The sequence below is a fragment of the Mchenga conophoros genome, linkage group LG10 (assembly GCF_057382185.1).
Source record: "Mchenga conophoros isolate Kocher_MC1m ecotype Shallow Benthic linkage group LG10, M_conophoros_male_GT1.1, whole genome shotgun sequence".
Lineage (NCBI taxonomy): Eukaryota > Metazoa > Chordata > Actinopteri > Cichliformes > Cichlidae > Mchenga > Mchenga conophoros.
The window spans coordinates 24,800,452-24,815,900 of NC_140535.1; the positions used below are offsets into that span (position 1 = coordinate 24,800,452).

General features: G+C 37.2%; 1 protein-coding gene across 1 annotated transcript in view; it reads right to left on the minus strand.

Moving 5' to 3' along the window:
* Positions 1-15,449, minus strand: part of gabra6b (gamma-aminobutyric acid type A receptor subunit alpha6b) — a 31,885-nt gene that overhangs the window by 12,678 nt on the left and 3,758 nt on the right. Inside the window, exons 5-9 of the mRNA XM_085289532.1 lie at positions 15,094-15,176; positions 14,753-14,896; positions 14,316-14,468; positions 9,364-9,641; positions 1,671-1,927 (exon numbers count right to left, since the gene is read on the minus strand). Of these exons, the coding sequence (XP_085145658.1) occupies positions 1,671-1,927; positions 9,364-9,641; positions 14,316-14,468; positions 14,753-14,896; positions 15,094-15,176 (915 nt within the window). The remainder of the gene's footprint in view (positions 1-1,670; positions 1,928-9,363; positions 9,642-14,315; positions 14,469-14,752; positions 14,897-15,093; positions 15,177-15,449) is intronic.

Here is a 15,449-nt window from a genome sequence, read left to right on the forward strand (position 1 = left end):
ATGGCAAATGATGGCTAGGAGATATATTTTTAGTAATGTTGCTAAGAGAAACAGAAGATAATTGCATGTTCATCCTATTTGGGCAAGAATTCATTATGTATTGAAAGTACATACTCATAAAACCTGTAAATAATGCAGTCCGTTCAGTATCAACCCCGTGACCAGTCTCTAACACGTTTGGAAAAAGTCATATTGGAAAAATTCTCTGTAAGTTGAAAGATCTTTGTGTATTTGATGAATAATATATGCCCTTCCAGAATAGCAAATGCACAATGAAGAAAGAAAAAAATGTAAAACAATATATATAATGAATACTTCACATTCCCATATTCTGTTTTCTCTCTCTGTCTCTAACTTCCTTTATCTCTTACACACAGAGACCCATTGGTATACAAACACACAAGTACACACACACACAGCAGACAAACTTTAGAACACAGATGGGTATATTTTCAGTTATATTTTGCTCAATAGCCAAAGGTCCCTAAGCGCAACAAAATCCACCAATAAGGAAGACAATATAAGCTATTTCTCACACACTTGGAGACTTAGCAAAATGTAAACTTCCAGAACCACCTGCCCACATAATCAGCATACTGCCTTTCTTTTCATCCAAAACTCTCACATTTTTCTTAATTGTGAGAAATGTGTATGCATGTATGTGTATTGTATTATTGTTGTGGGGACATAAACCAGATTACACAGTCATATTGTGGAACCTTATGAGCCTTTTTTGAGCAAAAAGCATCTTTTGCGTCTTTTAAAATTTACCACATATTGACTCTTCAAGTTTATTATGAAGATCTGGAATCAAAGTAGGTAATTGTAACTGATGAAAAGACTAACACCAACTGCGTGTGAGAACCTCAGCATGCAAACTTGACAGAGAAAAGACTTTCTATTACAGTTTGGTAATACTGTGGTAGTGTGGTATTAATATGAAAGTAGCAAAATAACTAAACCTGCAGTTTCCCATCCAACGTCCTCACTGCTCCTTCAGACTCCACCTTCTCACCCAATATTATTATTACTCAGCTATTACTATTACTCTATTACTCAGCTAAAGCCACTGATTATGCATGATATTACTTAGTTATTACTTTGATATTAATTTGTATTTAAGTCATAGTAAACTCCTATTTCCATATTATTACCTTGTCATTTCCACCTTATTACTCTATTATTACCACACTGTTACCAAGCAGTAATGTAAAGTGCAAATAATTTTCTTGTTCATATGTCAATAATTTGATGAACATTTCATATATCATTATATCTTATATAAGTACAGAAGCTGTACATTTGTTTCGTAGTAGTCAAGTTAATGCTTGACCTCTGACCTTGACCTTGAGGCTGAGATCTGTGAGATTCAAACTTGTGTGAGATTTTAGTAGATGTACCAATGGTGCTAATTTGATACTACTATGTTGCGTTGTTCTCAAGTTATTGCATTCACAAATTTGGGTGTTGACGCCGCCTGCCCGCCCACCCTCCCACCCAGCAGGTTGCCGACAATATCCCATCGGGCTTTCCTAGCCGAGTGGGGGGAAAAAAACCCATTCAGTTATAGTCAGTAAGGCAGTAGTCATCCTAAAATCTGTCTGTTGTCTCTCTACAAACACATAAAAACAAATGCTGGAATCATTTGTAACAACATGCCATCTGTTCACCTGGACATCTCCATTGTGTCCTTGGTAAGATAGACAATCCAGTAGACCAGGTTGAAGGCGCCAAACGAAAGGGGGAAAAGGATGCGTGAGTATTTGTCGATGATGCTGGTGCCAGTCAGAACATTGTTGGCCGGTACAGCCGAACCTTGCTGGAGGAATGCTTGGGCATTGACCGGTGGGTTGGGAAATGTCTTGGCAGGACGCTCAAACATCGGGGTGGAGTTCATCCTCTTCTTAAGCACACTACTGGCATCCACCTTGGAGAGGAAAATAAGAACGATACAAAGTATATAAAGACCAGGGAAAAACAAAATGTTATAATGTCAGTATCTTATAACATCAATGCTAGTTAGTGTTAAGGGAGGAAATAAGGAAAAAAGGAAAAATCCATTCTGATGATAGTGGTGTGTTTAACATACTGTAAATAGATAAGTCCATATGTTCTATGGAGCATGTGATCTATATCTAAAATGAGTATGAGTATCACAGTAATTACACCCAGAAAAGAAAATCAATGATGTTTTGATTTTGATTGAAACTTCAGCCCATTCTGTCAAGGCTGGTGTAGTTGTGGGAGGCAAACAAACCATATTAAACGAAAGAAGCTCAATATATTGACGCATGGGTTTCTCACGCCTCATCAACTTTGAGTAAACTAGTGTGATCGCAACACATGCTCCCTGCTCCAATAGTTGTAAATCATATACAGTATGTGTACAGAAAGTAAGGGGAGTGTACATCTGGAAAATGGGTCAAGTAACAATGTGTTGCCTCCAGGTAGAGTAAGTGAGAAAGAACACGTTCCCTTTTAAAGGAACAAATTTCAGCATAAAAAAATACAGTCATTCCACGATGGCCTTTTATTGATCAGCAGCTTCACTGAGTAAGCACTGAACTTTATAATAATATAATTTAATATTTATTTTAAATATGCTGTTTTGTGCCATATTTATGCGTTATAGGACACTTTTTGTTTACATGGAAATTTCAAATATATTCCTTGTTAAATTTGCAAGTTTCTAGAACATTTATTGCAGAGCAGAGTTTGAACAGTTCTTTACATTTTATTTTGGGGGAAAAACTCCTAGTAGTTTACTAAAGCATTCAGTGTTTCTCACTTCAGTGTGGATATTTTTTGGCAGTCTTGGAACAAAATCTGAACTTGTGAGATTTAGGCAGGATTTGTGAGGCTACAGGATTACATGCTCCTCTACAGGTTAAGAAACTATTAAACTGTTACAATCCTAAGGCTTAGGGGAAACATTCCAAAAAATAAATAAATAAATAAAATCCATGGTGGCCAGTTTAAAAATCCATTAGCAGTTAAATTAACAACATTAATACTGAATCAAATTAAATATAAAATATTTGTCAGTCATTCCATGGCAGCTATGCTGAGTAGTGCAATCATGCTGTAAAATCTTAATATATTATACGTCTGGGGGTTTAAATGTGTTTATCATTTGAGGAAGTTCACAGGAGTGCAAGTCACAAACATTTGATATGGAGGTGTTAGACAAAGATAAAAAAGCTAATGTTTGAGCAGCATTTTAAACCTTTCTATTCTCTTTAAGCTGTATTATTATGGGCTTGATGAATATATCAAGCTCTGTAAAGTTCTATAGCAACACTGGGGAAGGGCTGTGAGAGAGAGAGCAGGTCCAGATGATCTAACCACCATTACCACCAGTCATTTTCGAGGTTAAGTTCACTCTTCAGTGAATAATAGTGTATCCTCTTATCTGTGAGTGGTATACTGTATGCTTCACAACACCAGGCTGTAGCTTCAAATGTCAGCTACCTGTTTCTGTTTCCCTTTTAGGTAACAACATGCAGTGAGTACACACACCGCATGCATTACTTCTGCATGGTGTACTGCACATGTCTGCAGTTGAGCCAAATGACAAGCTATTGCTCATGATGACAACAGGATCTCTTGGCTTCCTCTTAAATCTCATGGGAGATCAAGTCCTTGTCCCTTATTCACTGCTCTAGTTTTCAACAGACTCACAGAAAGGTTGGGTGCTGACTAACGGATATATGGATCATGTTTGGATGTGGGTCTCCGTGAGTAGAGCAGGTTAAGAGCTACACACGAGTGTGTTTATGTTTCATAGTGTGTGAAGGGGTTAATAGACAGCACGATTTCACTTTCTGTCCACTAAGGAGCCTCATCTCTGGGTGTTTGGATGTAAGTGGGTGAATATATGTAAATAATTATTACAAATTAAAAGCCATGGATATTACACACACAGTCACACACAACAGTTATGATCCAATAAGATGAACCATCGAAGGATACGGATAAATGAATGAAAAGACAAAAAATTTCCTGATCATTGTCATTTTGCACATTTAAACCATATTAATCTCACAATCTCACAGGGTTCACGAAACTGTTTTTTGTTTTTGTTTTGTTTTTTTACTTTTATGTACAGTACCAAGAGATTACTGGCAGAGAAATAAGGATAAGAAACAAATTGTTCACACATATATCAAAGCCTTCAAAAACACTGGTGACAACATAACTCTTTTAACCTCGCAAATTCAGTAACACAGAGATCTTGCCCTAGGCGAAGTGAATTCAGGTGACTTCTTTGAATCATAGCATGGTTGCTCAAGGTGATTGCACAGTTTAAGGCACAGTTGCACATTTTAGATGACTAAATTAATTTGCATGACTAAATTACATTGCAAAACTGCTACTAGTATGACTTCTGAAAATTTCAATAAAGAGTTGGTGGGAAACAGTGGGAGGCATGCAGTTCTGCATAGTGTGTGGGAAAGTTACTTAACTTTCCTACACTACTGCCATTATGGGAAGTGAAAGTAGGCTAATGACATACATTAACTGGCTTAATGGTTGTAGCTTGTTTCTAAAAAGTTCTTAAAAATACAAAATTTCCCAATGATTAAGCCTGGCAGGCAGTCATTTTAGGCTTGGAAACTTTAACTGTGCTGAATAAAAAATGAATAGGCTAGAGATGTAAGCTTCATGTAGCGCCGGTCCCTGGTGGTTTGATTATTTCCTGTCTCATGTTGACTGAAAGATAACAGTTGTTCAGTGTTTTTCACAGCAGAATTTTCTCCAAAAACTGGATGTCCATCGAATTACCATGACTAAATTATCATTTAATAATACCGTTGATAAAGGTGGATATTTATGGTTATGCTTCACATACTGAATTATTATAGAGTTAGCTATAAACATAGAAAAATAGGGGGTGGGGGGTGGAAGACTGCTAAATGATGTAGAAATAGAAATTTCTAAATAAATACCTGTAATCAGTGCATTCAACAAGTGTTACTTCATTACAATTTTTTTATTAGTCCTTCATTTATTCAGGTAAAAAAAAAATCTCATTGAGATCAAAAAATCTCATTTCCAAGAGAGACCTGACATCTTGGCAACAAAAGTCAAAATGTTATGCACCATCCATGACGCTACTTTTTAGTTAGTGTTGATCCCTGAACCTGAAAATCCTCTCTTTCAGTCTAGTTATTAAGCCGACAGGACAGCAAAAGAATTTCCTTAAAAATGTCCTGATTTAATCAGTGTCTCATCGCCTAAGCAATCTTTTCAAATTCTGTGATTGCAAGTACCCGTGGCTCAACCTCTGCATAAAGATCACATCTTTCTATCTCTCACCTTATTTTTTTTTCTCAATATGAAAAAAATATTTTCTTTATTTCCAGCACTAAATACTGCACCACCTACTCACCACTGGAAATGCATTCAGCACCCGTTACTCACACTGACAAACACTCGATCCCCCATTATGTTTACAGTTGTATATTTGATTCATTAACTGAACCAATTTGCTTTTGTGAGGTTTCCATGCCTGCTGTGTTTTACATGACAGTCATAACAGGTCGTGGTCTTTTAAATCGTGACTGGTAGATGGCTATTTCTATTCCCAGTGATACGCCATTGTTGTGTTTTTTTTCTATGTAATAAAGAGTCTTTCCTCCTACATATTTGGTGAAAGCAGTCATTTTCCATGATGCATCCCTCCCACTCTATTTCTCCTCTCAGTGTAACTTTAATGCATACACACACACACACACACACACACACACACACACACACACACACACACACACACACACACACACGAATGCAAACTCACATAAAACACAAAAAACAAACCACACTGGCCCATCATCCATCTCTCCATCTTGTTCCATATAAAAAATAAAAAATAATTTTTTTTTTTTTTAAATGGACTGTGCCTGCTTTCTCAGCCCCCTCTCTGCTTTATTGTGGTGGTGGTTGCCCTCCTTCTTGTGAGCGTGCAGTGATATGCTGGATATTCCCTTAATCTATGGCTCTTACATAATCGGCAGCAACATCATTCACTGAGCCACTGGCTGTCTCCCCGTGTCACTCACTGTGGTTATCACACAGTTACAGGGATGAATAAAGGACTGGGAGAAAGGGCTGGATGGATGATATACTGTAGCTAGATGGATAGATAAGGCATTGTTGAAAGCGATGAGTGAACTATATGGATGCAGGGGACATCGTTTGTTGCCGATGATGTATATACACGGGTTGGTTAGGTGTGTGTTGCAGATAATATCTGCATGTGAGTTATATGAGTGCAAAACTGGAAAAAGTGAAGGTTGTTATGTTTCACTGTTTATGTGTGGACAGCACATTCAAGCAAAAGTAGCAGGAGAGACGCAGAAGGGAGATCTCTGTGTGTGTGTGTGTGTGTGTGTGTGTAGTAGAGAATAGAGGTCTTACAATAGTAGCATAGAGCAGAGAGAGGAAGCAGGGAAAAGCAATATTGTAACATTTAATTGATCAAAAGGGTGAGATAGAAGCATTGGATAAATTGCAAACAAAAGCATGATTTTGTGATTTTTCATGTATTGTGTTCTATTTACATTATAGATGTGGCAAATGTCGTATTTGTTCTGTCAGCAAAAAATACGACAGAAAGAATTTAGGGGAAAAAGGTTAAGAGTAGAATCAAATCTATTCTTGTCAAGCAGGACCAACATGCTAAAGCAGGGGTAAGGTCTCCCATTGCTCACAGAACAACCTTTAATTTTCTTTGCAGAATTTCACAATATATCACAAACACTGCATTGACATGATTACTTCATGTATGCAGCAGGGACTTGGCATGGTCTACACTTGTTAAAGCCTGCCTTTCTCATTTACATTCAAACAAAAATTTAAGATTTTCTTCAGGTAATTTGGTATTTCTCTTATGTTTCTGTTTATTATATTTGTTGAATGTCTTTCATGAAAGGCTTTGCTGTTAAACATTTTTTAAAATATTGTTATTGTTCTTTTTATTAGATATTCGACTGAAGACAACACTCATGTATCGAAAAAAAGTTCTTTAAATTGAAAGGCTGTTTAAAATAAAGTGAACAAAAACACGAATCTGCCGTAACACTAAAATGGGAACATTTCTAATATTAATAAATTGGAATGCAAACTAAATCTTCACTAAACAGAGGATAAACAACAAATATGAAAATGAAAGTGGTTGGTAAATGGACTACCATTATGGACTATATACCACTTTTCTTAAAGTGCTTTATACAACTTGCCTAATTCACCCCCATTCATTCAAGTACATTTTCCTATGATTTTTTTTCTTTTTGGTAAGTGTTTTTTAATCTAAAATTCATAGAAGTTCTTACTCTTATGGATGCATTGGAGAGCAACTCGGAGTCAGTATCTTGACCAAGGATATTTGGCATGCAGACTGGAGCAACCAGAGCTCAAACAACCAATTTTACCTGCTCTTTCTCCTTCAAAGCGGCCTTTAAGATTTAATAAAGCAGTTTTCGGACACAAGCACAATTGTGTGATCCATCACATTGCTCTGTAGAAAGTCTGATGCTTTCAAATTGCTGTAATTGTATCCCTCCAAGAAATACTGGCCCATGTAGGAGTCTTCTGCTATATGATGGATACAGACTCAAAACTCCAGCTAACTCTTTTTGCATTTGTGTGTCCATGGAGCATTCTCTAAAAAATGGCACAAATAACAGGAGTTGTAGAACTAGTCAAAAAAGACATCAAAGTGTGTGGCTCCGGTAGTGACATGGCTTTTGATGCACACTGTGTTGACGCAATAAGTACAGACTAAGCTTTAAACATTGATCAATGAACAATCATTTGTCATGGAGATATGGGTCACAGTGATGAAATATTCTTGTCATCGCTGGCATGAAGCTGAAACAACTATACGATCATAAAACTTAAGTAAATGTGGTTTAAATCATTTTACACTATAGACAGAATATAGTTCGAATATGTGTTTTCTCCCCACGTGGGTTCTCATAGGGAGTACTACCTACATTTTTCCTACAGTATGGCTTTACAGTGTAGAGTGCTCTAAGATAACTCCTATTGTAAATATCAGAAATGAATTGAACTAAATTTGAATAATTACATTTCAAGTTGTGTGATTCATTGCTGTTTTTCAAGTTCCTTGGAATAAAATGACAGCTCTGCTCTTTATATCACTGCCATCATGAATCATTGCATCAGAGCTCAGTTAACAATGGCTTTTTTTATTATACATACAACTTCGTCAGACACTTTTATATAGTCAGAGTTAGCTAAAAAAAAATTCAAGTGTTCAGGTAATTCAGGTCTTTTTCAGCAAACTCTTTTCTAACTCAGGATTAGACAATTCAGAATTCAAGAATTAGACTCAACGTAAGTTAAGCAAAAAGGTTGCATATTGTAGTACTCGCCTTTTTTAACACAATTACTATTTTTTTTATCTACTGCTCTCCGTTTGCCACACAGATGTGCTTATGTCATGCTGACAGAGCCAACATAAACTGTGAAAAGAATGAAACGCTGAAATTGTTATATAACAGCACAGAGCAAAGAATGGATTTCGTCAGCTAAAGAGAGACAAACACAAGCTAGACAGGATGAAAAAAAAATACAGAAGCTTAGCAAGATACCAGAAGTCAAGTCAAACCTCAGATCTAAATAAACACAATGATTAGGGAGAAGAACCTGATATGCAATATATAGAGATGATGTCATAATGCGCATGTTATATACCTCAACCTTAGAACCACAAGCACTTTTGGCCACCTCATTTTTGTGTTTTTAGCCCTTCCCAAACAAATGACTCATACTTCACAAAAAAAACTGCTTCCCACCTTCCTTGAGTTATAATTCAGAAAAACCAAAACTAATAAGTAAATTTATAGAATTTGTGTAATTCAAATAGGGGCATATCAATATGTGCAAGCCATTTAAGATAAGATAGAACTTTATTAATCCCTCGGGTGGGTTCCTCTGGGAAATTCAATTTTTTTTTTTTTTTTTTTTTTTTTTTAAGATAAGATAAGATTTCACAGAGCAATTAGCGCAAAAAAATACATAAATACACTTTGCTTAGTATTAGCCAGATGTTACTGAGCCACATTTTTTAAATCCCATGCTTCATTCATTTGCTGGGATTAACCAATTTCTAATGTTTAAAGCTGGAGCTAATACTATACCATCACTTTCTGCATGTCCTTTACTGGTTTAAGTAAAGAAAAGCAAAAAAGTAAAGGTGGCATTTCTCTACTTTTGTGATATTAAGATGTTTTATCTGAAAGAAACAACAGCAGGCTGGTCATCTTCAACTAGCTAATTATCAGAATATTTGTTGATACATGTAAACAGAAGTTTGAAAAGGTGAGCTAGACTTACTGAGGACACCTCTACGTCATTCCCTGCGGCCACAGCGGGAGCAGCGGCCGCAGTTGCTGCCTCCTGAGCTGCTGCCTTCATGGCCGCTGCTTTCCGGTGCTCCCTGTTGGCCTGTAAGGTGGAGAAGTAGTTGACGGCGGCAAACTCAATCAGGGCGGAGAAGACAAAGGCAAAGCAAACAGCAATGAACCAATCCATGGCTGTGGCATAGGAGACTTTAGGGAGTGAGTGGCGGGCACTGATGCTGAGCGTTGTCATCGTCAAGACAGTGGTGATACCTGCATATGGGAAGGAGACAGCAGTAGATATATTGTTAAATAAGGATGCTGAGCCTGCCTGTTTAAATTGAGCCTTTTTTTTTCTCAAAATCTGTAGATCAAATCTTAGAAATCATTTATCATTTTACCCAAATCTTCACACCACTTATTACAATGGTGTTTAACACCAAAAAAGAGAAAAAAAAACTATTTCACGCATGTCAGGATTTTAAAGAGAAAGCACTGCTGTTCAAACAGAGGGCCAAAGGATTGTCTGAACACATTTTATTGGATGTATATGAGTCAAAAATCGAGCTTTCTGGTTGAAATGAGAAGTTTCTGTTTGGAGAAAGGAGAACACTGCATTCCAGCAAAGGAACCTTATCCCATCTGTGAAACGTGGTGGTGGGAGTATTGTAGTTTGGGCATGTTTTGGTGCATCTGGTCCAGGGCAGCTTGCCATTAGTGATGAAACAATAAATTCTTAATTTTACCAGAGAAAACGTGAAAGAAAAAGACAACCAGTAAACAAACACTGATCGGTCGTTCTACCAAAAAGTTTTTGTAGTAAAAGAAAGATTATTTTTTGGAATCATCAAGGTTCTGATATACATCCAGCAGAAATGATGTGGAAGGATCAGGATAAGCAGTTCACGAGCAAACCCACTAACAATGCAAAGTTGAAGCTCTTCTGTAAAGACGGATTTGAGAAAACTGGATGTTTAGGTGTTCATTGCTTCTCAAAAAGTAAAAACATTAAAGACACTGACAGTAACAATCCACACACAAATATGCAATACTGGGACATTTGTTCCTAAAGAACAAAAAAGTTAACAATTTAGGTTAACAATGATTGTTAACCTAAATATTGGGAGAAATCTTACAGTTTCTTCATGCAGTTGCTAAATTTGAGATTTCAAATTTATACTTTCATCAAAATATCAATAGTATCAGCAATATCCATGATGAAACTGCAAACAAACCATCATGATGGACTCGTACGAGTTACTGATAAATATCATAATAAGCTAACTTGACATACACATTTATACATCTTCTTCTTCAGCTGCTTCCTTTAGGGGTTGCTAATGGATCATCTGCTTCAATTTCACCTCATCACTTATATCCAATTCTATCATCCCTACTCTGCATATCCTCGTTTGCTACATATATATGAACCATCTCTGTGGTCTTCCTTTTTTCCTTTTGCTTAGCAGCTCCATCTTTAAGATCTTTTCTCCAATATACCCCGTGTCCCTCCTCTTCTTATATTCATACTATCTCATCCTTTTCTCTTACTTTCCCTCCAAATTATTGAACCTGAGCTGTTCTTTTCTGTTCATTTCAGCTGTTCATTTCTAATCCTGCACCTCCAGGTCCCAATCAAAATCGTAGCATCGTGTTATTAATATTTATAGAGAAAGATATACTTTTTAAAAAAGGCACATTGCACATCATACAACAAAAGATACTGTGTAACACTAGTTAAGATGTTGATGTCATAAATCTTTGATAAAAATATATGTGTATATGATGTAACAAGAAAATAACAGAGCCAAGCAGAGCATATTTTTCCCATGGAATATTTTTAACATGTGGCAGCAGTCCTGTTTTATGGCATATAACTAGAATGTGGCATTTCAAATCAGAAAGTGTTGCCAAAAAGTCACTTGAGGGAATGCTAATCTGTCCATAAGCAGACTAACCCCTGCCCCCACATTGGCACGTCGGTAAAAAGAGACCGAATATCTATAAACATTCTGGAGAAAGACATCCAGGCTGTATGGTATTTGCTAATATTTGTTTGCTTGTCTAATATGAGGTACAGACAAGATGATGGAGAGAGATGATCAGAAGAAAGAATGAACATGAACTTGAAGCTTAGACTAAGACTAACAGACTTCCTTTTAGTAGGAAATCAATATACATGTATATATATATATAATTATTATTTTTTAAATTTTTTTTCTAAGTAATTTTCATTTGGGAGAAGAGTAGTTTATCACACAAAAGGTCCATTACATGTCCATTTTAGATATAACATTTCAGACATAGCCCCTAATACTACTTAATTCATGAATAGAAATGATCCGTAGTTCTTAATCCTTAGATAAGAATTTCCCTTTTCCCCACCCAGATTCCTTCCTTATTAAGTCAGATAAAGATGCTGACAATGGTAAATGGTAAATGGCCTGTATTTATATAGCGCTTTACTAGTCCCTAAGGACCCCAAAGCGCTTTACATATCCAGTCATCCACCCATTCACGCACAGGTGATGGCAAGCTACATTGTAGCCACAGCCACCCTGGGGCGCACTGACAGAGGCGAGGCTGCCGGACACTGGCGCCACCGGGCCCTCTGACCACCACCAGTAGGCAACGGGTGAAGTGTCTTGCCCAAGGACACAACAACCAAGACTGTCCAAGCCGGGGCTCGAACCGGCAACCTTCCGATTACAAGGCGAACTCCCAACTCTTGAGCCACGACAATGAACATCTCTTTTAATAGCCCATTACCAAAGTACATATCTAATTCACTTTCATCAAGCTAAAGCAAGCAGGGATAAAGGGCCATTGAACACTGTTCCCATGGTTTACCAAATGTGCACTGTAGCTGTGCACTTTTCATTAGCATTGTAGGAACTTATGGGGGTTTTAATGCACCTAATAATGTCTCAAAAACATTTTCTACACAGCACTTTGATGGTAAAACCTAACAACCCTCAGATGCAACCTCCTCCAACAGTCAACCAGTCTGACTGTTTAAATCTGAAGCACCAGTTAAATGACTGCAAAAGGGAGGAGGAACATGGAAAGAAAGCCTGTCAGGGTAGGAGGGAGAGGCAAAAGAAAAAGAAAGAAAGAGTGTGGGAGGGAGAGGGATGAAGTATAAAGACAGGATAGAAATGAAATGCTTGGGGCATTTATGGGCTTTTATAAGAAAAAAAAGCAAGGTACAAATTAGGCCACACTCAATTAAGTCTGTAAGACTTGTGCTCAAGGGACTTTCAGCTCTTAGGTTGTTGACAATTCAGCACGCAATATGGTATGGTTTAATGCACTGTCAGTGTCAGGCCTGTCTCCAGAACAAAACAACCTAGGATGCATCTGAAGAAAATGAGAGTGCACTAGCTCTGGTTACCTTCCAAATAATGATTATCAGATTAATACACACAGCTATTCACTGTTTTCTGTTGTTGTAGCAAATGTATGTCTTGTGAAGTCAAAGAAGTGTTTAAAGTTCACAAATGAATTATGACTTCATAGACACAATAATTGTTTGTTTTGAACTCCCTTAATACATGTTTTGTATGTTTAATATTCTTACACTTATAGGTCACCTATAACTTATCTGTTCTTCTCAAACGTAACTAAACTGTCTATCTTTTAGTCACAACCCAAAACTTGTGTGTTAATTCAATTTATTCAAGCAGTGGCTTTTTGGCCATCACTTGCAATGCAACTTGTTTTGTACATAATCTCTTGTGTCCTCTGTCCTCGATTTAGAATGAGCAGGTTTTTGGGTTTGTTTCGGGGTTTTTTTGCTTGTCTGTATCTTTTCATTCCAGCCAGTACTGAGTGAATTGAGAACAGCAGGATGAGTGAGGCTAATGAGTTGCCACAGATGTGCTTTCTACACGAGGCTTCAACTTCCATGCAAACATTAATGACGGGGATCTATTCTCTGAAGGAGAATGCAGATTTGTTGGAGCGCTGGCTCGTTTCCAAAGACAAGGGCTAGCACTGCTTCTGTGCACAGCTGCATCTTGAGTTTTACAAATAATGGAAATTCAGTTAAAAATGATAGCAAAATCTGTGCACTTTTGCACATTATCCTCACTTTTTGCATCTGTGCTTTTTCTGTCTTTCTGTTGCTGTCATTCCTCTTAGTCTATCTCTGTTTTTGTTCAGTGTATCTCACCCTTGCTGCTCCTGAGGCTAGAGCTTGGTAGCAACTGTAGCGTAATGTAATGTGAGCAAGCGGAACCTGTGAGTGCTCGGAAAAGGGCCAAGTAAACATCCTCCCCCTCTCAGCCCTTGCATGACCAATTTCAAAAAGGACATCTATTCCCAATTAATTCAGCTCCACCATAGTGGAGGAGGAATAGAGATAATGAAGGTAAAACCTGACTGTGATGACTGTGGTGGTCTTTGTTCTATTGCAGGAGGTTTCATTTTAAAGACAGCTCATTGCAGTTTAATTTAGGGTGCAACAAACAGAGAAAATATAGTTGCTTAAAGTTTGTAAAGTGAGAGTCAGGAGTTGTGGGGTCAACCAGTGGGCGGCAAGTCAATAAATCCAGACAGTTTATTATTTGGCTTTTTGATACTTTGATACTTTACTAAAAAGAAGTAAGCCACAACAAAATAATGGATAATGTATGCTTGGCTATTTTGTTCAGCTAATTAATGGGCACTCAAGTTGTGTCATAATCTGAAGCTAACTGCAATGGTGCAAAATTAGAACTGAGAAAACCTGAATATTTACAAAAAATTGCCAGTTATTTTTGGAAGACAAACTGAAAATGTTCTTCAGCGTTCCAAATATTTCAATCCAAGTAGTCAATGGCTGTGTGAAATGTGTTAGCTCTGGAGTCTACGTCAAAATCCCTTTTTCTGATATTTTTTTCAAATCTTGAAACTGACATTGAAATTTATACACTAAATGAGTATGAGAATTTAAGGAGCTCTTACCGAACACAGTCCGAGCTGGAACTGATTCCTTATTAATCCAGAATGAGACTTGGGCCAGGATGACAGTCATGATACAGGGAATGTAAGTCTGAATCAAGAAGAAGCCCATTTTCCTTTGCAGGTGAAAATGAACGGTCATAATGACATATTCACCTGGAAGAGTAAATACCAAAAAGATTTGTCAATGCTGAGAATTTACTTGACATGGTTGCCATCTGATGAATACACCAGTCTTTTAATACTGACTGGTGAAAAGTATTGTTCTATTTATGATGAAATTTTTAAAAAGAATGCAAGTTCATGCATGACATAACATTCCACAAACATGTAATGGTAAATAGTTCACGGATTCACTGAAGTGTCTTTAGCAGGTTTTAGTTTTAACACAGTGACCACTGCACACTCTTTATGACAGGTGATGTTAAACATCTGCTCACCTGTATTGGATTTTAGTCTCTCACTGGAAACTGTCTGACCAATAAGGTCATACTGCAGCAAACTGGATGATTCTTGTGGCACTTCAACAGATGACAGAGGACCTTTCTTCCATGTGTACACAATTTCACTGATGGGGTAAGCATCTAGACAGCATGGATAAAAAGGGCGATTAAAAATGAAAACTTTCAAAAATTCACACACAGATACACACATATGTATGGCATTTCAAATTAAGATCTTTGACGATATCTTGTCAGTCATCTGCTCAGTGACAGAGTAATCAGTGATTGAAAGTGACACCATCTGTCGGGTGAGTAAGGCTGAAAAAAAACTAACTCACAACTCCCAAACTTAAGTGGGCAGGCATGGCCGTCCATGGGGAAGTTCATCAGACGCATGGGGCACTCTGCATTTATAGTTAATCTGTAGGAATAGAAAACAGTTTAATTAAGTGTATGATTTATATTTCATACTAGCTTTATAAACACTGCTCTTTCAAGCTGGGTCTGGTGTGGTGCCATTCAGCATTATAGCAAAAAAACAAGTACAGAATATAGGATTATACAATATTTTTGGTAACATAGATGACCTAAAACCTGCAAGACCATTTCACTGCGGTGAACACACAACTTGGCGAAGGACAACCGTGGATAACACATTTCACAAAGGATGTTTTTATTTATTTATTTATTTTTA